Source organism: Adelges cooleyi, unplaced genomic scaffold, assembly GCF_023614345.1.
Source record: "Adelges cooleyi isolate 19-005CV unplaced genomic scaffold, UGA_ACOO_1.1 ACOO_flye_CR_arks_rails_tigmint_CR_PRNA_2, whole genome shotgun sequence".
NCBI classification, from domain to species: domain Eukaryota; kingdom Metazoa; phylum Arthropoda; class Insecta; order Hemiptera; family Adelgidae; genus Adelges; species Adelges cooleyi.
The window spans coordinates 9,336,178-9,361,872 of NW_026095860.1; the positions used below are offsets into that span (position 1 = coordinate 9,336,178).

General features: G+C 28.6%; 3 protein-coding genes and 1 long non-coding RNA gene across 8 annotated transcripts; 3 read left to right on the top strand and 1 right to left on the bottom strand.

Moving 5' to 3' along the window:
* Positions 1–299: 299 nt before the first annotated feature.
* On the top strand, positions 300–3,149 carry LOC126833177 (torsin-1A-interacting protein 2-like). The gene is made up of 4 exons (XM_050564325.1): positions 300–494; positions 918–1,110; positions 1,236–1,720; positions 2,597–3,149. The coding sequence occupies exons 1-4, from the start codon at positions 471–473 to the stop codon at positions 2,957–2,959; spliced, it is 1,065 nt and encodes a 354-aa protein (XP_050420282.1). The 5' UTR covers positions 300–470; the 3' UTR covers positions 2,960–3,149.
* Positions 2,965–24,930, bottom strand: LOC126833180 (uncharacterized). 5 transcript variants are annotated; one of them, XM_050564329.1, is made up of 5 exons: positions 24,553–24,930; positions 21,461–21,570; positions 20,028–20,146; positions 15,280–15,351; positions 2,965–5,316 (listed from the first exon to the last, which is right to left on the bottom strand). In XM_050564329.1, the coding sequence occupies exon 5, from the start codon at positions 4,148–4,150 to the stop codon at positions 3,284–3,286; it is 867 nt and encodes a 288-aa protein (XP_050420286.1). In that variant the 5' UTR covers positions 4,151–5,316; positions 15,280–15,351; positions 20,028–20,146; positions 21,461–21,570; positions 24,553–24,930; the 3' UTR covers positions 2,965–3,283. The 5 variants fall into 5 exon arrangements, 3 of the variants coding, with proteins under 3 accessions (XP_050420286.1, XP_050420288.1, XP_050420287.1); XR_007684905.1 differs by lacking the exon at positions 2,965–5,316 and adding an exon at positions 8,446–8,460 and having other exon boundaries at positions 24,553–24,925; XR_007684906.1 differs by lacking the exon at positions 2,965–5,316 and adding an exon at positions 15,139–15,153 and having other exon boundaries at positions 24,553–24,925.
* On the top strand, positions 8,174–14,499 carry LOC126833182 (protein takeout-like). Its single transcript, XM_050564332.1, has 5 exons — positions 8,174–8,411; positions 11,290–11,533; positions 11,672–11,805; positions 11,896–12,048; positions 13,600–14,499. Exons 1-5 carry the CDS (start codon positions 8,309–8,311, stop codon positions 13,752–13,754), a joined length of 789 nt encoding a protein of 262 aa, XP_050420289.1. The 5' UTR covers positions 8,174–8,308; the 3' UTR covers positions 13,755–14,499.
* On the top strand, positions 24,203–24,813 carry LOC126833186 (uncharacterized). The gene is made up of 2 exons (XR_007684910.1): positions 24,203–24,320; positions 24,534–24,813. It is a non-coding gene; the product is annotated as an uncharacterized LOC126833186 (long non-coding RNA).
* Positions 24,931–25,695: the final 765 nt, after the last annotated feature.

Sequence of the window (25,695 nt, forward strand, 5' to 3'; positions counted from 1 at the left end):
ATTACAAATCGAGTACAGTGTGGTCAAGCTAAAGGCTTGAAATTTACCATAAAAATTACATAGATAGTCTGTGTTATTTAAAGTCGTTAAGTATGTAAGTAAATGTATTTCATTTTTTTTTTCAGATACAGAATATTTTTGTATGATGTATTCACGATGTATTGTTTTAAATAGATAGGTATAAAATATCCATGATGTTTTTGCCTTATTAAGCGGGCAGCTGATAACGCTGTTGGGCTACTTAGAATTCTTATCATTGTTAACAGGTTATCATTTATCATACAGCAGTGATAATTATGGTTTTGAAGTTTTTTTTCATATGTTATATTGTTTAGTTATTACTTATTACTCTTTACACAAAATACAGAATGTATTAAATGTCTGAATTATGTCATTTTCCATTTTTAACGTCATTCAATTCCATTAATTATACAAAAATTGTTTTTTTTTTATAATTATACATTGTCAAAATGACTGCACCATGTATGCATGAGGTTAGTAAAATTAAAAATATTTCATTAGTAGTTGAGTATTGCGAGTCTAAGTAAAAAGTCGATCATTAATGCGATTTAGTTTTCAAATGAATTACAACTACAATAATTATAATGTTTATGAATTAAGGCAGTGTCGAGATTACAAATATAGTGATGGAGCACTTTTATATTTTATATAATAATTGTTGTATACAAAATAAAAATATTAATCTTATGAATAAAATAGAGTATTGTAGTCTTTATTTTCATGAAAATAATACAGTTACGATATCAAATTGGACTATTTATAATATTATAGAAAACTGACAGCTAACATTTGACAGACAACACTTTACTGACAATTAATACTGTTAGTCACCTAATTTCGATTAATTGTTATTGATTTATTACCACTGTATTTTTGTTTTGTTCTATGTTTAACAGTGTGAAAAATGTAAAATTCCAATTGAGGGTTATTCTCAAGAGTTCATTAAACGAGTAAAAAAAAATGCTGAAAAAAATTTTGAATGTGAACTCTTTATACAGCGATATAACATACAAAACACTACAAAACACCGAGTTACAGAATGCCAAGGTTGTCTTGAAAAAACATGGAACCTATTGCCGGAAAAACAAAGTAAGTGTATTTTCAACTTTATATCTATAATATTTCCCCTATTATCCATGAATAAATCTATATATTGTATTGATTATGTATGTTTTATAAACAATTTATATATCTATAATATGTTATTGTTATAGATAAACCAAAAAGTGACAATTGTATTCCAGAATCTCAACAAAACAGTTCCGGTTTTAATAATTTATTATCAAATCTAATTTTTAGTCGATTAGGATTGGGTCTTACATTTTTATTCCTTGGAATATTGTTGTCAACTTATTCTATGTCAACTGACAATAGTGCGGATTTACGTAACGACACCTTAGACATAGATAACTTTAAGTATGAAATCAATGAACAGAAAAAACAATTCCCGTCACAGAGAAAATGGCTATGGAATAAACTCAGATCAGGATTCCGGAGACTCCTCAATCCCGGCGAACCATTTGTTCTTTTACTCTTGCATGATAACAAAATGACCTCCAATTGTTTGGCGTCAATGGTGGGCACCACATTTAAACTTAAAATGCACAGCAAGTCCAACAACATGTTGTGGATGGATGGTTCCGACTGGAATAGCAACAACACATCACAACAAGACGAAGAAGACATAATTTACCAAAAGGTAAAAATTAAAATTATTGTGAATTATCTATTTGATTTAAAAGTTACTGACACATGGAATCTTATTAAAAACAAATCATTTTAAATCTGTATAGTAGACTAATATAATTAGTTAGTGTGTTACTAGTAGAAATATTATCTGTAAACAAATTTTGTTGTAAGAAAAATGTAAAAACCTATTATTGGTGAGCATGCATGGATTGAAATATTGATCACTAATCGTGACTTAATCTCCCTAATATCTTCTATTCGTTCATTGCTCTCAGTGGCATCATTTCAGATGTTTACCAAGAGGTCAAGTTTCTATAATCTACAAGGCCATTAAAAAAATGCTTAATGCCCTTTAATTACTACTATTTTTTTAAGTGCATTACTTATCATAAAGACATATGGCTAAAAGCTTACCAGCTAATGATTACCATAATCATTAAAATAATAATATAGTATTTAGAAAAGGAATTGAAGATAGACTTTTTAATATTAACTAATATATTCTCTTATAAATTAAAAAAATATTGGTATTATAAAAATTAATAATATTAGTTGTTTGACCAGGGCAATTTAAGGTCACTTGTTAAGTAGCAATGCACACCCTGATACCTCAAATATCGTCCAAACATAACTGGTTCTCTATTACCATATATAACTCTTTTTCTATAGATTTTCGATTGGGTTAGCTTTAGATTTAGTATTAGTAAGATTATAATTTGGTATCGCAAGATTTATCATGTACTAGGTCCCTCGTAAGCCAAGTGTAAACTATAGCCTGCCTGTACCTATAGGTCAGGATTGTTCACCTGTGTCAACTTTTATCCTTTTGCATACAAGAATCTTATTTGCTATAGTGGTGCATATGCACATGGTGTGTGATTTTCAGTTGCTGCTGCTCGAGGAACACGAAGTGCTGGTCGTGGAAAACTTCCAAGACCTACCGTGGAAAGCGGTGAAGCCTTTTCACTTTTTTTGCGACGCCTACAACCCCAAAATCAAAAACGCCGTTTACGTTCTTTTGCTGAAAGTGGACGGCGACCGGTTGAACGATGCAATCAATGAAGGCAAAGAGGTGGAAATGGCCGAACGGGCGATTAATGCAATTTGGCCAGACATGCCCAACGACGAAAGGTCGCCTCTCATCTCCAGATTGACGACCAACGTGGGCATTGTCATACCCGAGCAGAACCCAGAGTGTCCCTACTTGAAAAACGGTGCTAAAAAAATCGATCTAATTAACATATCCTAGGTCCCTATCGCCGTCATATCGTGATAATCACATTTTATTAATATTAATATGTTTTAATTATATAATGTAACATTTTCCTCAAAAACTATTGTTTTTTTTTTATTTAATGCAATAAAATTATGACCTGTATAAAAAATACATGACTCCCGTGTTTGAGCAATTCAGTTCGAAACGAGCAGATTTTATTTTTCGTTCACAATAATATATATATAATATTATTATTCATACGATTATTTTTATTCTAAATATTAAAAACATTTTATACATAAAAAAAAAAATGTTTGGTTGTGTAACAAATTGCCGGTTTACCGGCGGACGAAGGGATCATGACGAGAAACCGTGGCCGTGGTCGTAGCTTTGTGCGTAGCTGGTGTGCACGGCGTCGTGTGGAGTGAAATGTTCCACCGATTGATGTTCGTGGTGGTGCTCGATCTTAACCGGCACGTGAACTGGTACGTGGACGGGCACTTTGACGGGATAGGGTACGTGTTTTTCAACCGGGTAGGGCACGATTTTTTCGTAGGGTACCGGCACGTTTTTATATACGTTGTACGGTACTGGCCTATCGTACGGCACCTTGACAGGTACCGGCACGGGTTTCTCTACCGGGTACGGGACCTTTTTCTCGACGTGCACGTGTACCGGGTACGGACGGTCGTACGGCACCTTCACTGGGTACGGTACGTGCTTGTACACGGGGTACCTGACAATTTTCTCCTTGTATACGGGGTATGGTTTGTCCACGTGGTATGGTATCGGTCTGTCGTACGGCACCTTGACAGCAACCGGCACCTTCTTCTCTACCGGATACGGTTGGGGTTCGTACACTTTGACTGGATACGGTACCTGCTTCTCCACTTTGACCGGATAGGGCTTGGGTATGTGGACGGCACGCGGTTTGTCCACCGGGACCTGGACTATGTAGTGCACCGGTTTCTCCACTTCGACGTGTACTGGCACTGGCACTTTTTTCTCGATCACCGATACTTTGGGTTCTTCATAATGATGATGATGTGCGTATCCATAGTGCGCCTGCTGGTATCCGTAGTCCGCTTGCTGCTGTTGATGACTGAATCCGTTGTACTCGCCACTGGCGCCAAACCCGAAGTCCGAGTCATCGCCACTACGTTTGGACTGTTGGCCGGCTATAGCAGCCGACAGGCAACCGCACAACAACAATAACAACATCATGTCTGTGATGAGGTAGTACACCGTTTAGACTACCGTAAAAAAACGCAGTTCTTATATATACATTAAGGTACAACACTTTTGCTATCCTCTCCCCTCGGGCTTTCACTTTGAAGTCACATAAGGCGTTTTTTTACTAACTCATAGTAAAGTATATTGTTGCCGCGCATTCCGTCTAATATAACTCCATTAACGCTGTATGACTTACGATGGTAATAATATAACGATAATTGTCATGCTGGGCTGCTAACTGTAATTAGGTACATCGGTGGTACGGCAGCAGTGCATGTAGAGTTGCATAACGCATCCGGCAGTCAATTACATGTATGGTGTCATCTAATAGATAATTGTGATGAGTCGGTCAGTAGTAGACATTCTGTATAATATAATAACATGATATATATCTGACAACGTTACGGATGCGCGGTCCCCGAGTATGTACACAAATACACTTTCTGTCATACCTTGGCGTTACGCATTCATCGTAAAGACTTGTTATTGTTTACACAGCATAACAAATGTACTGATAATCCGAGAAAACTGGCGAGGAACGACCAGCTGACATTTGTCTTGTTACAAAGAACTCAAAGAAGGTTCGCCAACTCGAATCCTATATATTATATACGCTCGTGGCGTACAAGACCGCAACAATAATCGCCAAACAACGGCTAGATCGAGCACTCGAACGTGTCACTACCAGACGCCAGCTTATACTTAAAAGATAGGCTACCGCTTACCTCCTGGGGTTGATATTTCGAGAGAGTCGACAATCGACAGATCATAAAAACTGGGCTACCGTAAACGTTCTCCATATGATTAAAGATCAAAATAGAACAGAAAGACTTCTGTTTGTTTAGATAAGACGAAGGCGACACGTACGTATGCTTTTCTACCGTTTAATATACCCACGTATTTAAGAGCTTTTACACTTTGTAGCGTTTAATATGTAATACATAAATTAAAATTAAAATATTTGAAGTTTTAATAGCTTTTAGATTAATATTGGATATTTTTCATGATTTTGAAGAGTGAGTTTATCAAGTATTGGACATCCTTCGACCTTCGGTATACGATCCAAGACTAAATGATGAAATCCGCTCAGTAGTTATCGTGGTTTAGACAAAACCAAAATTGTTGTAAAACCAATACTTTTTACCTCTTACTCGAAACTGAAAAATAATTGCACGATTAAAAACAAAATACTGATATTTACAATTTTGTTTACTATTTGCAAGGAAACGTTTTCTTGGAAGTGGTTTATATAATTTGCATGCCCATTGCCCAAAGAAAACGCTTAAAAAATAGACCATTCATTTTGGATAATATAAATCAAATATATTACCATTCGTCAATTAGTAGCCATAAAAAATAAACAATAATTTATTACCCGTTTCACAATGACTGTAGTACGATTAATAAGTACCAGCGCATTACACTATAATATAAATTATAATCATTTGAATGGACTGCAATATAAAATTACCTGTAGGACGTAGGTAGTAGGCAATTACTTGTATGTAAATTAAATACAGTTTCAGAATCTATATTATTATTTATCCCAATTCACACATCAACAATTATAAAATATTATTTGATAGATGAGAACTCTACTGATTCACTTTAAACCACTATTAAATAAATTATTTTTTATTTGAAGACTGACCAAGTGAATAATATAATGTTATGCATCGTATAATAATATATATACTATAAGATAACATTACAAATTATAATTTATAATGTTATCTAAAATAGCATACAACCTTAAAAAATTAATTTTTCTGTATAATTTAGATTCATTAGTATGTTCTAAATTCTTAACATTGATTATAATAATGTTTTCTCGAGGTTTTCAACTTTTGATGAATGTTTTTTTTGTTGCAGTATAAATAAATTAGTTTACGACCTTAACTGTTAATTTTATTCATTACCCGTTAACTGGATTTTATGATATTATATAAGTATATTACTATGTATGTATATATATATATATATATATATATATATATATATATATATATATATATATATATATATATTTATTATTAATAAGGAAGTTATTTTAGACATTGGTTTGACTAAATCTTCATCGTGAAAAAATATCGTTATTACCCGTTTTGATTAATTATTATTCAATAAAAAAGTTTAATAGCTCATACATTTGCAGACAGATGAATACCAATCGCATATTATTTTAAATTTAGCATAATTATATTATAAGATCAAGGATTTAAGCATTCTAAAGATGAAAAAATGAGTATGTCTTAACAACGTAAAATATTTGAAGCTATCGAGTATTATGTATATTAATTATTATACATAATACATAATTATTTTACAGCTATTGTAAAATAGTGGATTTGTTGAAATAAAATAGCACTGTGTTTTCATAATTCTGTATAATAAAAAATACTTACTATCGAATAATTAATTCTTGTTATGTTTAATACAATCTCTAAAAAATTGTGCACGGACACGGAACACTTTCTTTCGCAATTCGCATACTTAATTATTTTCAAAAACAGAATGGAACCGTTTTAACGAACAATATATATAAAAATAATTTACGCTTAGTTACATAATATTACTACATCAGAAGCTCTGTATCAAAACGCTATCGGTGAGCAGCAATGGTCAATACAAATTAAAAACTATAATTTTAAAAAAAATGTTCGAACGCTTTATTTTACAATTTTTTTTTTACTCATTCAATTAATTTCATTCAGCGTTTAAAAAATTACCAACTTGAAAAAACAAGTAATTATTTTATTGATAATTATGAAATTTAATTACAAGTGCTTCAACTGTACAAATCTTAAGTAAGTTTATTTTTTTACAACAATTGAGTACTTCGGAAATCATTAAAATTAAAATATTGTACAAGAACTTGTAACTATATTAAATTATTCCTATATGCTTACTAATATTATGTAATAGTATGTATATTAGTACGACATATATCTGTTTTAATCAGGTTTTAATTTAATTTTCGTAAGTCAACCATTTTTCTTTTGATATGCCTATGATAGTCCAGTCATTAAAAAATTGTTTCTAAATAATGATGCAGACAATTGCGCGATAACTTTAATATAATTATTTTGTAACTTGAGCTGTATATACGGTATAATATATGCAATATGGATATTTCATAACTGTATACAATTTAACTATTTCTATAGTTATTTGACTAATCTAAAACAGTAACTAGTAGTATAATGTATTCGTCTTAGTGAAATGTGTTACCCTACTCTCCCGCGATTGTAAGATGAGAAATGCGGGAATGAACTTATAGGTCATTCAATTTTGTAGTATGTACGTTGTTTTGTATAATGTTATAATTCATGCTAACATGCTCAATTTTTGGTTTGGAAATGTTTACATCGTTGATATTAATTATAATCAAAAGCCTATCGGCAGTGTTTAGCAAGACTTATTAGTTATTGGTAAATATATACGATAACGATAAAAATCATTTCCGTTATTAATTAACAAATTATAGGTAGTTAATGGTTTAAATTGCTTTCCATAAGAGTTTTAAAATTTGTTATTTGTTATTTTTATAATAAAGATAATTTTGTAGTTATAGTTTACATTTTTTGGTGAATATATCGATTAAACCGCTTAACATTCTATAGGTAACTAAAATACAATAAATATAGGGATGGCACTACAAAAATACATTTATTTTTTATTCGTTAGGTAAACATATATTAATGCTGTTGCACATGCCTATTACCTGTGTAGTGGATTAACAGTTGGATACATTCTCAAAATCCATATAAATGTGCATATAAAAGTATCTTTGTGCCTATATGATACTTACAAATACTGCACGTGTCGTATGAAAATACTATAATATTAATATGTACTTTACGGCTTTAGTAATAGCAAATAACATTCGCTTTAAAAAAAAACTCGTTTGCGCCACAATATTATATTGGACAAGGACGACTAGAAATACATATAATATTATTATTATGATAATCGGTGGCGGTAACAGCGCCTCTAATAAGCAGTTGGATAAAAAGTCACCGCACTTGTAAAGTTACCGGCAAATGGGCTGCGATTGTGTGGTTTGAATATTTGTTTTTTTAACATTAGAATAGATACGCGTCGGTAACATAAGTATTTCTATTTTGAGTACTCCCAAAATCACGTACCATGGCGGATAAGCTACTGACGGCCGTTTGCTGTTTGTTTTTAACGTGTTTCTTGTTAGTTCCAAAAACCGTTGAATGCGCCAAACTACAAGCTCTACCGCTACGTAAGTACCAAAATAAATTTAATTTCAAGTGTTTAGAGTGAAGTAGGTGCTGAAAGTTTAAAAAATAAAAATTAGCTATTTTCTATGAACAAATATTTTGTCAAATGACAAGCTTTTTTCCCCCGAAGCCAAAGATTTATCTTCCTAGAGTATTTTTTATAAAATTGGGTACTTAGTACACCCTGAGTATAAAGATATAATATTAATTAACGTATACTTCGTTAATAATTTTTAACGAATTTATTCAAAAGTACATTTCCGTAGCAGCTGATTAATGATTCAATTATAATTTACTATCTATAATCTATATAATAACATAAACACAACACAACGCAAAAATAAATCATTAATTAAAAATCCTCGCTATTCCTACAGAACCTATAATTAACATGTATACATACATACTCGTATCCTGTTACTTAAAAAAACTCTATTTTCGTACACGAATAGAAGAAAGCTCCGTACCATAAACAGATTAAATATACATTAATTACTTGCAAATTCTAAGGCAAATATGAAATTGCGGTATTTTATTCAGTAGTTATTTTTATTAAAACCCATTCATTGAGATTTAAAATACTATCATATTTATATATATACCTATTTGACATTTATAGGAGTTGCATTGATTTAATTACATTGTTTATACAGTGAAATACTTAGAAATGAGAATAATTGAATACAGATAGTTAATTTTTAATAGAAATAGAAATAGAATAGTAATAGAAAACCAAAACTATCTTTATTATTTTAAGATTTTCATACAGGATTTTTCTGGGAAAATAATTACAATTTTATCATTTTACTTTTTGAAAATAGGTACCTATTTTTATTAATTGTATTGTACACTATTATAGATTACGGAATATTTACAATTTTTAGTATTTCCAGGGTGCTATCAACTTTTAAATCAACTTAAATTAACTTCTTAAAATAATAATTTGTAGAACATTTTGGCTGATTGATAGCCAGTTTTCAGTAATTATTTTTAAAGTTAAAAGAGTTTATTAATTAGGAAGAGAGGTGAAGCGCGGTTGAGGTCGCGAGCAGATAAAATAATACTAGATCTTTCTCCGGTCCTAAACTTTAAACATAAATGCCAAAACTGGTTATTGACCAATCAAAATTGTCAGCAAATTATTCTTATTTTAAAAAGTTAATATAATATATGCGTTCTCGTGTTCCAAAATTGCTAGCGCTTTAGAAAATACTAAAAAAGTAAATATTTGGTAATTTTTATAATATTATAAAATAACACAGGTAAAAATGATTTCAAAAAGAAAAACTATCAAGTTGTAATTATTATTTTTCGAGAAAATAGCTGTCTTACGTTAATTTTATCACCCGTGGTAGGTATATTCCTAATTAAACAAAAACGTGCATATAGTTTTTACTGCGAATACACTAAGTTTGTGTTTATGTATAAAGTTATGTAAGTTTTTAAATTGTTAATAAGATAACGACGTGAAATATGTCATAACATAAAAAAACAGGCTGCACGTCGTTGTGAAGCAGAAAGATCATTCGATTTACATATTATAAAAATACCAAAAATAAACTGTAACTTGTAATTATATATATTTATGGAGTTTTAAAGCTATTGAGTAATCATTTGTAATAGTCGGTATCGAGTACAGCTACCCATTAACTAGTTTATAATAATGTATTAAAAATTATAATTTAAACCGTTTGCGCCTCAACGATTTGAACGTCCAATATAAATCACATAATCATTAGGTTTTATGTAATTTTCTTAATTAATATGCATAGAATTATATAGACATACTAAATATAAACGATAACGATATGAACAGTTCATGTTAACATGAATTTTTTAAAAGTAAAAATCTTTAATGAATATTATTTTATTAGCTTCTAGAAATTGTGTTATTAATAAGGAACGAGAGTACCTACTAGTAATCTAACAACTAATCGCATGATAATTATTATTCCACGTTTACAGCCAACTTTTTTTTTGGGTTTACTAATTATATTGATAGGATGTACCTTCTAAGAAAGCCATAAAACAAATGTAATTAATTAAGTTATGGCTAGTTATTACAGTATACATGTGACTATAAATAGTACCTGCAGACATTCGGTGAATAACAAATATAGAGCAACCATTAGATCAGTACCAACAGTTTACAGCATTCAGAATTATGAAATGATCTATATATATATATGTGTGTGTGTAGTTCATACAATAAAATTTGCCTAAGGGGTAAACACAGTACGAAAAGCATTGGCTTACGTCCTTCGTGCAAGCACCGACCACCAATACGTAAAGGCATACAGTTATTGATATGAACCGTATTCTGATTTTCTTGGTATTTTATTACACCGCTTAAGTATGTTTTGTAAAAAAAATTCGGTGGCATTGACACGTTTATTAAGTTGATCACAAAATATATCCATAATAATTATTTCGCTGATGTTTAGTCGTTGTCGCTCTTGACCGTTGAATGATGAAATAAAACATACTTGTTTTCGCTAATACTTATGCAATTTAATCAGTATACTCAGCATACTTAAAAAACGCAAAACAGTTTTATTTTATATTTTTTTTTTCCAAGTAATCGCTAACCTGGGAGGTAATTTTTTTATATGGGCTTCAGAGGGGGTGAATTACTATGTAGTTTAAAAAGTATGTTTTCGAGAAATTAACTCAATAGACAATAATACATGTATTTAGGTATCCTTTGAACTTATAATACCAAATATATTTGTCAATTTTGTGTTAACGTAAGACTGATTTGGTTTCAATCAGACACAACCAGAGCTGGTTGCACAGTAACTAATATCTTTGTCTGAATTGGTTAATTTATGAAACAATTTTGATACCTATTTTGTTTACAATGGTTCATTATCATTGCAGCTTCATACATAGGCAAAGGTTGCCTTCGAGATGATCCGAACCTAAACGAATGTGTGGTGCGTAAGGGAGCTCCAGTGATTGAACGGATTGTAAAGGGAGATCCAAAATACAGGATACCGAAATTAGACCCGCTGGTTATTCCGGCGATGACAATCCAACAAGGTACCAAACAGGTGGGATTGACGATGACTTGCAGAAATTGCGAGTTACACGGACTTAGGGAAACTAGATTCGTCAAAGCCAGGTCGGTACAATAAACCTGTAATATGATATGTGTAGTATATACACATATAGCGAAGGATTTGATTGACTCCACTCTTTCTTATAACAATAGTAGTTGATGATAATATTATATAATATGCTTAAATCTTTGTGCGCTTAGGGTTGACGAAAAAAATAGGCATGTCGAATGGGATTTTGAACTCGATCGATGCATGTTCCTCGGGCAATATTCTATTGCAGGACAAGTGCTGATATTGCCAATCAAAGGTGACGGCACGGCTAACATCACAGTCAGTGAGTAAAAAAAAATTCAAATTATTACAAACAAAAGTATTATACGTGGTATACAGTTGCATTATTTTTATTGTTAAAATTTGTTTACAGATGGAATAACGTTTACGTATTTGTACGACTACGATTTGGCGAAAAGACCCAACGGAAAAGAATATGTTGATATTACTAAGAGTGAGTTAAAGTTTAACGCCAATGGAATGAAATTGAAATTGGACAACTTATTCAACGGCGACAAACTATTAGGTAAATAACTGTTGTATTAATTGGTTCGCCCTACCCTGCTAAAATTAATTTATATTAATGTCTGGTATATTAAATGGCATTAATATATTTATATTTTTTAATTAATTTGTCTATTAATGTTAATTAATTAGTATTATTATTTTATAAACATATTTTGGTTATATCACGGGTGATACAATGAGCAGTGTAGGGTTAAAACATGTAAGGAACATAGTCTTTTTTTTTTACAAGTTTCGAGAAAATTTAAGTTGACGATTCAGGTTTACAACAAGCCAACTTAGTTGTGCGAATCATTAAGCCAAAACCTTGAAATTTAAGGTGCAAGGTTTCTAAAACGTTGGTAGACTGGTCAATCTGTATATAGTGTTCAATAAATTCGATCATTATACGAAAGTAACCTCGAAACATTTGAATAATGTAAAAAATGTATATTTACTTTTCTAATTAACTGCTCAAAAAAAAAAAAAAATTAACGAACAGCATGTCAACATCTTGGCCCTTGATTATATTTTTTATTACGTAATATAAATAGCAAATGCTTCAATTAAAAATAATTTTATAAATTAAATCGGATAGAAATATATAAATTATTATTGAGCGACACCAATATACCGAGATATATTTTACCTAGAACCAGGGCTTGAAACATTTATAGAACATTAAACAGTTTATTAAATTACCTAGACCTATAAATAAAGAGTGCTTCTATGAAATTAAAGACTGGTTAAAAAACATGTACCTACTTAATGAAGGACGAGTCTCGGTAGCTCGTTGGTAGAATAAAAAAAAACATTTTTTTTTTGTTATTAAAAACGCTTTAACAACTATTCATTACCAAAGTAAGGTCAAATAAGGACATGCTACAGACGTTTTATTGATTTAATATTTAGTGTAGTAGCTTGACACCTTGGACTTGGCTAAAAGATCTTGTTGTCTATGCCGCATATTGTCCTCTATTTTAATTATCTTTTCACTCAATAGTGAAAAAACATTTTTCCTGTAATAGGTAGTGATTTTTTAATTATTCAAAAGGACATAGGTACCGTCTTGTGCTTATAGGCGCAACTAAAACTACATTTTATGGGGTGCTAGAATTATGTATGGCCGACTAAAAATAATTAAATATAAATACATGATTAATTAAACTAAAAATACAATATTTAAAAACAAAAATTTTAACTGAGTATGTACATTATTAAAATTCTATGCGTACAAATCAAGGACAACGATTGCTGTTTTAAATTTGGGGGTGATAATTTTTAGTCTGGAGGTGCTTAAGTTTCCCTAGTTGCGCTTATGAGTTATGCCTGTGTTTGAAATAAATAGGCGTTATTTTACAATACCTAAACGGACGCTAAAAATCTAAAAATAAGTTGACTACCTCAAGGGAGGTTCCCTCCTCTTTAAGTCGTAATATATAACACGTATGGTAAATATAACATATATTTTAGTATACTTATTTAATTTAAAACTAATCAGATTGTCGACGTCTCACGTCATAACAATTATTAATTTATTTGTTGATAACGTTTTGATCAATATAATTTATAGGTGACAACATGAACGCTTTTTTAAATGAAAACTGGAGAGATCTGTTGAAGGAATTCGGACCGGCTATTGGTGATGCTTTTGGAACGATTATGAAAAACACCCTTGGATCAGTTTCGGATCTAGTGCCCTATGATTTCATATTTCCCACCAGTTAATAATGCATGGACCATTTTTGAAAACGTTTAAATTTTAATTAAACATATAATGCACTTATATAGTGCGCAAAAGATACTTGCTGCAAAGACAATACAGTATAGTAACTCCGTTGATGCATATTCCAAAATGCACATAGTTATGAGTTATACACTTATTCAATATGTAATTGGCGGTTTTAAAGGGAACGGGAAAAAACTGTATAAAAAATAATAAAACCCTGTCACTTTCCGAGGAGCCTACCAACCGATTTTATAAATTATCTTTAATTATAAAGACTAAAGCTAAACGGCTTATTTTGTATTTAGTTACGTTTTAAAAAATGTGTTGTTTAAATTTTTACTTTTATATAATTGTTTTTTTAAATAAATCGAACTGATTTTCTAACAACTCATTAAAAAATCGGACTTACTAGTTCCCATTAAAAGTCATCTAATTAGAAAAAAAAACAAATTTATTCTTCTATGTCTCCAAGGTTAATTTATATTAAATATTGCCTACATAATAATTGTGACTTTTCTGTTACTGTGGCCAATAGTTTGTTTAATGTTTGTTCCTATACTATCAGCTTAATTCAAAATTGGTTTCGTATAATACTCGACAGAATAATATTATAACTAGTGATGTGACATAAATCCGGATTCTGAATTTAAAAATTCGAAAATCCAAATTCTGGATTTCAAAATCCGAATTTTAAATCTCAAAATCCGAACATCCAAATTTTGTTTTTCACAAAGCTGATTTATATTTTTTGAATATAGAAATAAGATTTTTAAGTTTTTATCTAAATTGAAATGTATATAATATTTTTTTTATGTAAATTTTAAGATATATTTTTTTTTAATTTAAAATATGTTTGTATAATTAATTCTCCCAGTATACATTTTTGGTATCGATAAGCTGTAGTTCGATATAGGGAAATTTATTAGAAATAAACTCTCATTTTCTCTCCAAAATTATAATTGCAATATTCTTGTTTTTCTTTATGGACACTTATGACACATAAGATTATGATTTTTAGAATATTAGAAAACATTTAAAAGTTTTATCTTTTATAGTAATTCATATAGCATCATGAAACATTAAATTAAAATTTTTAATTTAACCTGTTACTGAGGAAGAAAGAAGATACTAATAATGTATGTGTAATAAATAAATATATATATTTACAAATTGCCGTGAAATTTTGTTGGAGTTACCCTTTATTTAAATACTTTTGAATGTCTTAGATGATGAAATATCATTTCTAAGGCTGAACATAGAACATAGTTGCTACCAGGTATCCTTGATCTTAATATTATAATCTTCACATGCTGATAAGGGTTTGGGTAGTTATATGTCGCTTTGAACTTTTAACATTCCAAAAGGATTTGTTAATCCATCCGTCTAAATTATTTGTATCTGGTCGCGGTACAATTTTAAAATATATAAAATGCAAATTAATCGGATAGCTTAACTATGCTTCTTTCCACTGATTTTGATAGGAGGGGAAGATTAGCGAATGCCTACATTATTTAAGAAACTTACCAGCCAAATTTCTTAGTTTGAAAGCGTTAGTTCTCGAAGTCTCGTGATGTCGCTTGTACTACCTCTTATCCGCTATACAAATATAATTTGTTTATACATTTTCGAAACAAATAATTATTATCAGTATTGATACTAAGGTGAAACAAATACAATAATAAACAAAGATCTGAAGTAATTTATGTGTTTATTATTTAAGAGATCGATTTACAGACATGTTTCGATTAATCTACAATAACATTCTTTAAAACAAAAATTGTATTTTAACTGATAGGTAGGTGAAAATCATTTATAATAATGAATATTATAGTTTATAAATTATGTTACAAATTAGTGTGGCTTAAAATATAATATTGAAACACTAAAAAAATTGCACTACTTAGAACTTAATTAAGGTTAATAAAGAGACTGATTAAGAACTATTGTTTGTTGCTTATTATATTGGTTATTACGAAGTATGACATAATTTAAATAAAAAAATAAGGTACAATTAGTAAGCTTTCGAATAAAGCGTGTTTGCCAACTAAGAATAAGAATAACTAAGAATAAGGAACTAGTTCTAATGATATTTCACTGGCTTTAAAATTGTATTATTATTAACTAAGTTTACTCTCATCAGTTTATACGGAACTTATAGGGTAATATAAACGCCTATTTCTAATGAAAAATAACGTGTTCGAATATGAAATAGTAATAATCAGACACCATAGAAGAAAAATTACGATTCGCAGAGATCAGCAAAATAAAAGTTTTAATTTTGTTAAATGCATTATGATACTTAAGTAATATATTATAATAATGATTTTTTTTAAACAGTTTATGTAGTAAAATGGTCAAATTTAATTTATTTTCAAATACCATAAAAACGTTAAAACGACACCACTGTTTTTAACATTATGCAAAAAAGTGTTTCTATTTTAAAATGTACTACTTAGAAACACCACATTTTAAAATACTACACACTAAATTAATGCTGAACTTCCGCTGTCAATTTAGTTGTCTTATGTAAAACTTCTAAGAGTTATATAATTGCAGTTATGGGGTATTTGGGGCATGTGTAAAATAAATCTAAAATTATGTACACTTACAACAAAATCAAGACGTTAAGCGATGCGTTTATCAATTTGTTTTCTAATACTTGGGAGAGCACTTGGACCATATTTATGTTATATTAAATTAGTTATAAACTACTCTTATGACAAGACCGTACCCTATCGTTTTATTACGCTAGCGAAATCTCGATCTCGTACTATAATATGCTTCTTTTTTTTATGACGACCAAAACATTAAACTATAACCTATAAATAACTTACAATAACCTATACTATTATATCGATAGTATAGTGCACAGATGTTTTGGATATATTTTATTTTTTAATTTTACAGAAACGGTGTTTTAAAATGTAATTTGTGTTTAATAAACTTGTCAAAACTATATCTTTGAATTTTAATATTTATGCATATAATGTATGTAAGACTTTAGGAGACTTTCTATTGCTAATATAAATCTCAGCTTCTATTCATGGCTCATGTGCATTATACCCATCATGGTTAATGATAAAACTGAATACTTAACTTACCCTTACGACAAGACTGGGCACACTGATACGTGATAGTCTCCAGTCTTGTACTCTATTAAACCACCTTAGCTAAAAAAATTAATGATAATTATACAACTAAATAGCTTAAAATTATAATAATGTGCTGGCGTTACACCTCATGTACCTAACTATCCTTAAGACAAGACCAAATGCATGTCAACGCGAATTTTGGTCTTGTACTCTATATATATGTCTGTTGTACAAAATTTGTGTGGACCATATATCAATGTATCATGCTCTAGGCTTTATAATTTAATACAAATTCCTACACCTAAAATAGCCTAAAATATCAATATAAATAACTTATACTATTCCTTACGACAAGACCGAGCACATTTGGTGATGCTACCTTCGGCCATGTACTCTAATAATGGGCGCGTTTTGTGTGTAATTATACCAATGGCATTTTTAATAACTGATAAGACATTTTTTTTAAATTTCAACAATAAGACTTTCCTTACGACAGACCGGACACATTTTACTACGGTGTGACCTTTAGTCTTGTACTCTATATTTTAGATTGCTCATAACCTTATTTTGCATTCATTGTATCGAATCTCAATATAATATATGAAATAAGACCTACACCATCGACTAAAATATTATGATTACTACTTATAAACTGATGATAGGACCGAACACATATTATAACAATTTGGAGATTCGACTTTGTATGCTAATTTAAAATTATAATGACACGTATGTCTGTAGCTTTTAATAATACATAATATAAAGTAACTTAAAACAAAAATAAATATATAATATACGTTTTTTATCCCAAAACACTAAATAACCTATGGTAATTAGCAGTTTTTTTTTTGAAAATATATGGTAATAATTAAAAATGTGGTATTCTCAAGTAATCTTGAGAAATATTTGGTAATCTGGTGGTAAAAATTTTTCAGTGTTTTATCCTATACTTATACTACGTTAAGATAAGACCCAACACAAAAAGTGATGTCAGAATCAGGTCTTGCACTCTAATATGGTATCTTCCTTCTTGTATTGTATTCGATATTTTATTAGAAAGAAAAAAAAGCTTCCATTTAAAATAAATTTAACATTATACTAATAAAGGCATACTAAAATAACAACTAACCTTACGACAAGACCGAACAAATTACAATGTGATTTGTTCTTGTACTCTAATGCATTTCTTTTTTTTATATTGAATTCTACGCCTAATGTATATGATTATATAGTTCCTTATCACAAAAACCAGACGCATCTTTTTATATTTATTTTTAGTTAGAATAATTTAAAAAATGTAATTTTTAAAAACATAGACTTTCTTCTAAACACTCATCAAGTAGGTACACATTCACTTACATAACTCTTAAAAAAACTTAGATATTACTTGTATAATTAAAAGTTATTTACACTTACAACATGTCAAGAGTCCTGTTTAACAATGTTGAACATGTTATCTAATTCCCACCGGTCATTGGACTTATTGATAAAATGTTCACTTAAATTAATAACTCATTTAAATAATAAATTAACACTAATATGTTAGGATTTATAACAATATGTTTGTATTTAACCTTTAGATATAGTTTTCTTTCGGTAAACATTAAACAATATTAATAGTATATTAGCTGATAAATAGTTAAAATATTATAATTGTTTTTTATATAGTTAAAGTTGATACATTAGGACCAGATAAGGTTATAAACAAATAGGATGAATGTAACCAAATTTTGTTTTTAATAAATTGATTGAAAACTTGAATTCTAACTGAATCTGATACATAATTAAATAAAATACAAAATCGTTTTTTTTTTTAATAAAACAAAAATGTATTTACAATTGCCCGATTTGTATTGTAATACCCAATTTGACATACAAGTAAATGTTTTTTTTAAACTTTATTATGAAAGATGTATTTGTTGAAAAAACTAATAAATAATTGTTAGTGTAAAGTAATTATTAATTGTTATTAATGATGACATGTTAATTAGATAGTATAGTAAGTAATAAAAACTGAATACATTTTTTTAACTTAGCATGGAAAAAAACTACCACGAGGAAAAGACTATTTATTTGTTGGCTTTTTATTAAACACAAAGAATTAGTAAGATTTTAGTTCTAGAACTCTATTGTTTTATACTTGAGATCATCAAAAAAAATATTAGCATATAATTAGTATTTGACTATTAATTTTATATTGTTATTTGTGTACTTAACCTGATTTTAAAATGAAAAGTAATCAAATTTCAGAAATAACATATTATTATCATACACTTACAACAAATTCAAATAATTAGATAATGAATTTGTTTTCTAATTAAAGCACGAATCCTTATTATTAATAGCTTACAAAACTAAAAAAACTAAATATAAGATAACCTTAAAGGAACAGGAAAGTGGCTTATAATTTTAATTATATTTTACTAACTTATTTAAAAAAAAGAAAATATAATTATATATATTATATAACAACTTAAGTATACCTTATTAGTTATTTAACTTACTAAAATGTAATATATTTACATACAATATATATACACTTACTGCAACTTCATGTTAATTTGAAATTAAGGCTTTGAAGTTGACTCTAATTCCAACATTTTCTTAGCCAATCGCATACCTAATTATGTTATAACTTAAGACTTCAAATAAATGTATTATTAATAGTATGTTATTAACAGTACAACACTATTTAGAGTTATACGCTTTACTATTTAAAGTAAAAACATTTTTCTAAAATCCAATGAGCCAAAAAGGTCGAATTTCTTAAATAATGAATATATTTTCATAAAATGATTTGCAATACCGTACCGTATTGTTAGCAAAAAACAAAACATAGCAATATAATTATTGTTCCAACTGATGAGAGTAAATGTAGTTCTATAAGATACAACTTATAACAGTATCACAGTGTTCTTTGAGTATCAAATGCATCATACTAAGAGTATAAATAAAACATAGGAAGGATATACGTATAATCTAATTCACTTAAAATATGTATAAAAAAAACGTAAATCGTAAAATACATATCATTTTGAAATTTTTGGAAAATGTAATTTTGGCTATCTAAATAATTTTTTCCTAATTATTTCTTTTTAAAAATTATTCATTTAATAAAAACTTGATTATCCTTACACAAATTATAAACTGTATATTAATGATAACTCTAAGTATTAATACCTTATGGTTACTTTGTTTAACTGAGAAGATGTTATACGTGTCTTTTATTACAATTCTTGTAACACAGAAATCTTTATTGTTAATGTTCAACACAAAATGGTATATTATATTTTCATCATCTGAAAATAAATGGAAACACATTTACAAGGAATTAAAGCACATCTATATTTGTAACTTAATTTATAACATATTTAAAATAAAACAGATTGCTATATCACTAAAAATCATTCCAAAAATTCTCTATATATTTTAATGACATGTTTCATATCTTATCCACGTAGGCCAAATATGTTTGTTGAGTTATCAATTGATGCTAATTGATCTCGTAACTATCATTTGAATCGTTTAGTCTTATCCTACAATCCTATTCAACTTATGAAGCGAAAATTTGGATTGAATCCTTTATGGGATTGCTAAGAATGAAAAGACAGCACCTCAGCCTGATCAACTAAGTGAGCTAAGTGAGGATAAGACATGTACATAATTTATTTAAAATTTTTCGGTTGAAGACCATAATTTTTATGTATTCTTATTTATCTACACAAAGAAATCATTTTTTTATGAAAATTAATTAGGTACTATTATTATTATATTTTATTTAAATAGTATAAACATTACATAAATTGTCATGTCATGTTTCCAAATAAATAGTACTTAATTGACACTAGTCAAATTCGTAGATATGATTACTTCAAAAACTAACAACATGTACAAATTGTATTGAAGTAGCTGGAAGCTGGTGTGTAGATAAACAATACAAGTTCAACAGTGGCTAGCTTAAAAGTTGCAAACTTTAAGTTATAGTTTATAGCTTAATGATTTGCCACTCTATGCCCCCTGGAAATTATGTTAGTTCCTATGTTTTGGAAAAGAAATGAATACCAACTTCATGTTTTTTTGTTAGAAATTGGGTAGTGGATATTAACATTTATAGGGTTTATTTGAGTCATTTAGAAACATTTATTTTTTCTTACATCTATTACTATGTACTTTGAGAATGTTATTTGACATGATATTAAATGAATAGCTTCATGCAAAAAAAGGCCTAAGTCACCATTTTATCAAAAAACGTGATTATTACAGCTTCGTTATCACTTTACTTAGACACAGCGATTTATGTTAAAAAAAAAATTAGTCCCATTACCAGAAATTACTAAGAAAATTATTGATTTTTATAAAAAAAGGTCTAAGTCCACTATACTTAAATGCTAATAATCTGGACTGCATTTGAAAATAATAATATTGTTTTACAGAATGTAATTTTACTGTTTACTACCTATTAACTTTGATAAAGCCCTTATATATTTATACATTTTGAAACAAATCAAGTTTTTTTCATTTTTCCAAATTTAAAATTAAAGACTAAGACCCTTTTTGCATGAAGCGATTCAAATAGAAAAGTATTAATATTAATCAATAATAATTATACTTACAAATATATGATTCCATACACCATTAAACAACTAGGTTCATTATTAGTCCCAAATAATAAGTATTTGAATCAAAATGGTTAACGAATCTAATCTTAGGAACGCACCAAGAACTGAAAACAATAAAACATTTTTTTTTTTAGTTTTGAATATGAGTTCTTACAATTTAATTATAAGGATTAATTCAATGTTTTAGGCTCGGCGCACACCAAAGCAGTGAGGTTGTAATGAAATGGCCAAGAGGTGCCAAAAAGCACAACAAAGGAGTGTGGCGCGTAGAAACGCGTTAACATTTTTATCATAACTATTAAAACAATATAACAATGATAACCATATAAACAACAATTTATATTAATCAAAATAATTGTGTTATAAAATTATAGTTTTCAATTTTCATAGACACTAGGAATTCTCTATTATCTACCTAAAATTTTAATTTATTATTTATATGAACTATCCATTTCACAACACAAGTAGGCCCTCTACTGTCTCTACGACCACCAAGAATTAAAAATAAACTATTTTTTAATAGTTAGCACGCACATTGTAGACTTTATAATGCAATAACTCATACACATAGAAGTCAAAAAACCTTTTTTGTAGATAATTATTTTTTCTATAATTTTTCTTTGAAACTTTTTATTTATAAGCCGGGCTTAAGAGGCCTATATTTTTATTCAGACACCATTTGTTTATTCCAATCTACCTTTTTGACTCAATGTCAAGTATTATGTTATTCATAGAGAAAATATTGATAGTAACATTTAATTGCATATCCAGGGGGGTTTTAAATATCCCACTGCTTTTAATATTGAAAAATTAAAGACAATACATTTTACTGGTTTCTCAACTCATTATATTAGTTATATAATGAGTTGGGGAGATGTTAGTAAGGGTTTATTTCCAAAAAAAAACCTTAAATTACTACCAGGATAATGAAAGTGTCCCACATACCTAATAAAAAAACAAGTCAAGCTTAGTGAAATTTAAATTAAGAAGTTTGCTTATAGTACAAAATTGACTAAATCAGACATTACAGCAGTTTTCTACAGATAGCCTTTTAACAGGTTACTCAGTAGAGGGAGCCTGTTTACGTCATCACAATATAAGAATAATTAAATTAAAAACTGAATACTACTATTCCACAATAACTTTAAAAATTAGTAATTCAAAAGGAAAATGAATTTGCCTAACTAAGTTATTATTTTGTTTTTACTCAGAAATAGGTTATAATTCTACATTATATATTTATGGGTTCTCTCAGATGAGGGAGCCTGAAAATTTCATCACAGTAACTAAATTACCTACCTCAGAAAATTTAAAATTTCCCACTGTTGAATAATAGAAAACTATAATTAAAAAAAAAAAATCCTTAAATAATGTATTTTTGGTTTTACTCAGATATAGGTTAGAATTCTACATTATATTTAAATGGGTTCTCTCAGATGAGGGAGCCTGAAAATTTCATCACAGTAACTAAATTACCTACCTCAGTAAATTTGAAAGAGTTTAAAATTTCCCACTGTTGAAAAATAGAAAACTATAATTAAAAATACAAAAATTCTTAAATAATGTATTTTTGTTTATACTCAGAAATAGGTTATAATTCTACATTATATTTAAATGGGTTCTCTCAGATGAGGGAGCCTGAAAATTTCATCACAGTAACTAAATTACCTACCTCAGAAAATTTAAAATTTCCCACTGTTGAATAATAGAAAACTATAATTAAAAAAAAAAAATCCTTAAATAATGTATTTTTGGTTTTACTCAGATATAGGTTAGAATTCTACATTATATTTAAATGGGTTCTCTCAGATGAGGGAGCCTGAAAATTTCATCACAGTAACTAAATTACCTACCTCAGTAAATTTGAAAGAGTTTAAAATTTCCCACTGTTGAAAAATAGAAAACTATAATTAAAAATACAAAAATTCTTAAATAATGTATTTTTGTTTATACTCAGAAATAGGTTATAATTCTACATTATATTTAAATGGGTTCTCTCAGATGAGGGAGCCTGAAAATTTCATCACAGTAACTAAATTACCTACCTCAGAAAATTTAAAATTTCCCACTGTTGAATAATAGAAAACTATAATTAAAAAAAAAAAAATCCTTAAATAATGTATTTTTGGTTTTACTCAGATATAGGTTAGAATTCTACATTATATTTAAATGGGTTCTCTCAGATGAGGGAGCCTGAAAATTTCATCACAGTAACTAAATTACCTACCTCAGTAAATTTGAAAGAGTTTAAAATTTCCCACTGTTGAAAAATAGAAAACTATAATTAAAAATACAAAAATTCTTAAATAATGTATTTTTGTTTATACTCAGAAATAGGTTATAATTCTACATTATATTTAAATGGGTTCTCTCAGATGAGGGAGCCTGAAAATTTCATCACAGTAACTAAATTACCTACCTCAGAAAATTTAAAATTTTCCACTGTTGAATAATAGAAAACTATAATTAAAAAAAAAAAATCCTTAAATAATGTATTTTTGTTTTTACTCAGATATAGGTTAGAATTCTACATTATATTTAAATGGGTTCTCTCAGATGAGGGAGCCTGAAAATTTCATCACAGTAACTAAATTACCTACCTCAGTAAATTTGAAAGAGTTTAAAATTTTCGACTGTTGAATAATAGAAAACTAAATTTAAAAATACAAAAATCCTTAAATAATGTATTTTTGTTTATACTCAGAAATAGGTTATAATTCTACATTATATATTTATGGGTTCTCTCAGATGAGGGAGCCTGAAAATTTCATCATTGTAAACAAATTAATTTGCTGAACAGTTTATCACTTATAACATTAACACTTGAACGGATGGAGTGGCTAAGTAGATTAAGGTGAGAAAATGAGTCTTCTTCTTAATCAATCAACCAAAATTCTATGTAGTTAATTAGAATTAGATTAGTTAAAGGTTCTATTAAGATATATATAAACAACGTACCTAATACAATTAAATATTTTATTACAAGCTTTTTATTAATAAAGCTATGTATGAAATATGAAGTAATTTGTTCAGATACTTTTTACTTATACCACGTGTACGACCACAGATGGATTGTTAACACTTACTGTTCAGAAGCAAGGTCGACATTAATCTCATGCTCTTGCCCAGCGATTTTCCTGTCGGGCGTGTCGGCGTCCGTTACCTTAGACGCAAAACATTTTTTCAATAGGTATGTAACCAATATGGAAATATGGATGAATAATGAAATTTACTAATTAGTAAAAATATAACTTCAGGAAGCCAAGGCAGCCGGTGGAGCCCGGCAGCTGTGGCCGCCACCAGGCGCCAGCCACGCGGCTTACGGAAACAAGATACGATTTAACAAACTAATAACTATAGTATAGAGAACATACTACAGTCTACACTCTACAGCCTACAGAGTACAGTCAATACAGTCAAAAAAATTGAAATTTAATCTCAAATCAATTGACGATAGCATATAGGCTATAAGACAATGTGGGTACTAGAATTACTGGAGGGGATACCTACGAATAGTGTATCCAACCTAAAACTATCACGAGCAGTCGCCAGTTTGGCGACACTAGAAATGCACTAGAAATTAATACTATTTAATAAAAGTATAAAACCTTTATAATTTTACTAACAGGCTAATTCAATTATATTGATTTTACCATTAGACATTAGTTGATTTATGAATACAAATTAATGAACGATTAAAAAGTAACTCAATTATTCCACTAAACAATTTAATTTCTGATCTAACAAATTTACATAAATAATTAGCAAATCAAATTATTCTATATTCATCTAAAAACAAAAAGAATAAATCAAATATAAATATAACAATAATAATAAAATCGTAGAAAATTATTGTGTTCATTTATTTATTTTATAAAACTAATTTTCATGATAAAACTAAAATAGTATACCTGTATTGTAATCTGCTTTTTTAACATAAAATATACATTTATTATTTACTAAGTATAAATATTGACTATGAGAATTCAATATGTTATATTTAATATTGTAATAAAATTATAATTATGCATAATAAAACATTAAGCTGTTAATATGGCAATTGAAAATACTAAAAAAATACAACTGCGTTGTTAAACAATAAATCATTATTACAATTTTTTATTTAAAAATATTAGTATCTTTTAAGTAGCATACACCTTATTATAAAAGCATATAGGATTTTAAATAACACTTGCATTATATTTATATTAGTGAACTAAGGCAGCGGT

Excerpts from the sequence above, each read along its gene's own strand:
- LOC126833182 (XM_050564332.1), top strand. The coding sequence starts at position 8,309 with ATGGCGGATAAGCTACTGACGGCCGTTTGCTGTTTGTTTTTAACGTGT. Across the intron at positions 8,412-11,289 it reads ACTACAAGCTCTACCGCTAC|CTTCATACATAGGCAAAGGT; the intron begins GTAAGTACCAAA and ends TTATCATTGCAG. Across the intron at positions 12,049-13,599 it reads CAACGGCGACAAACTATTAG|GTGACAACATGAACGCTTTT; the intron begins GTAAATAACTGT and ends TATAATTTATAG.
- LOC126833177 (XM_050564325.1), top strand. The coding sequence starts at position 471 with ATGACTGCACCATGTATGCATGAG. Across the intron at positions 1,111-1,235 it reads CCTATTGCCGGAAAAACAAA|ATAAACCAAAAAGTGACAAT; the intron begins GTAAGTGTATTT and ends TTATTGTTATAG. Across the intron at positions 1,721-2,596 it reads AAGACATAATTTACCAAAAG|TTGCTGCTGCTCGAGGAACA; the intron begins GTAAAAATTAAA and ends TGTGATTTTCAG.
- LOC126833180 (XM_050564331.1), bottom strand. The coding sequence starts at position 4,150 with ATGATGTTGTTATTGTTGTTGTGCGGTTGCCTGTCGGCTGCTATAGCC.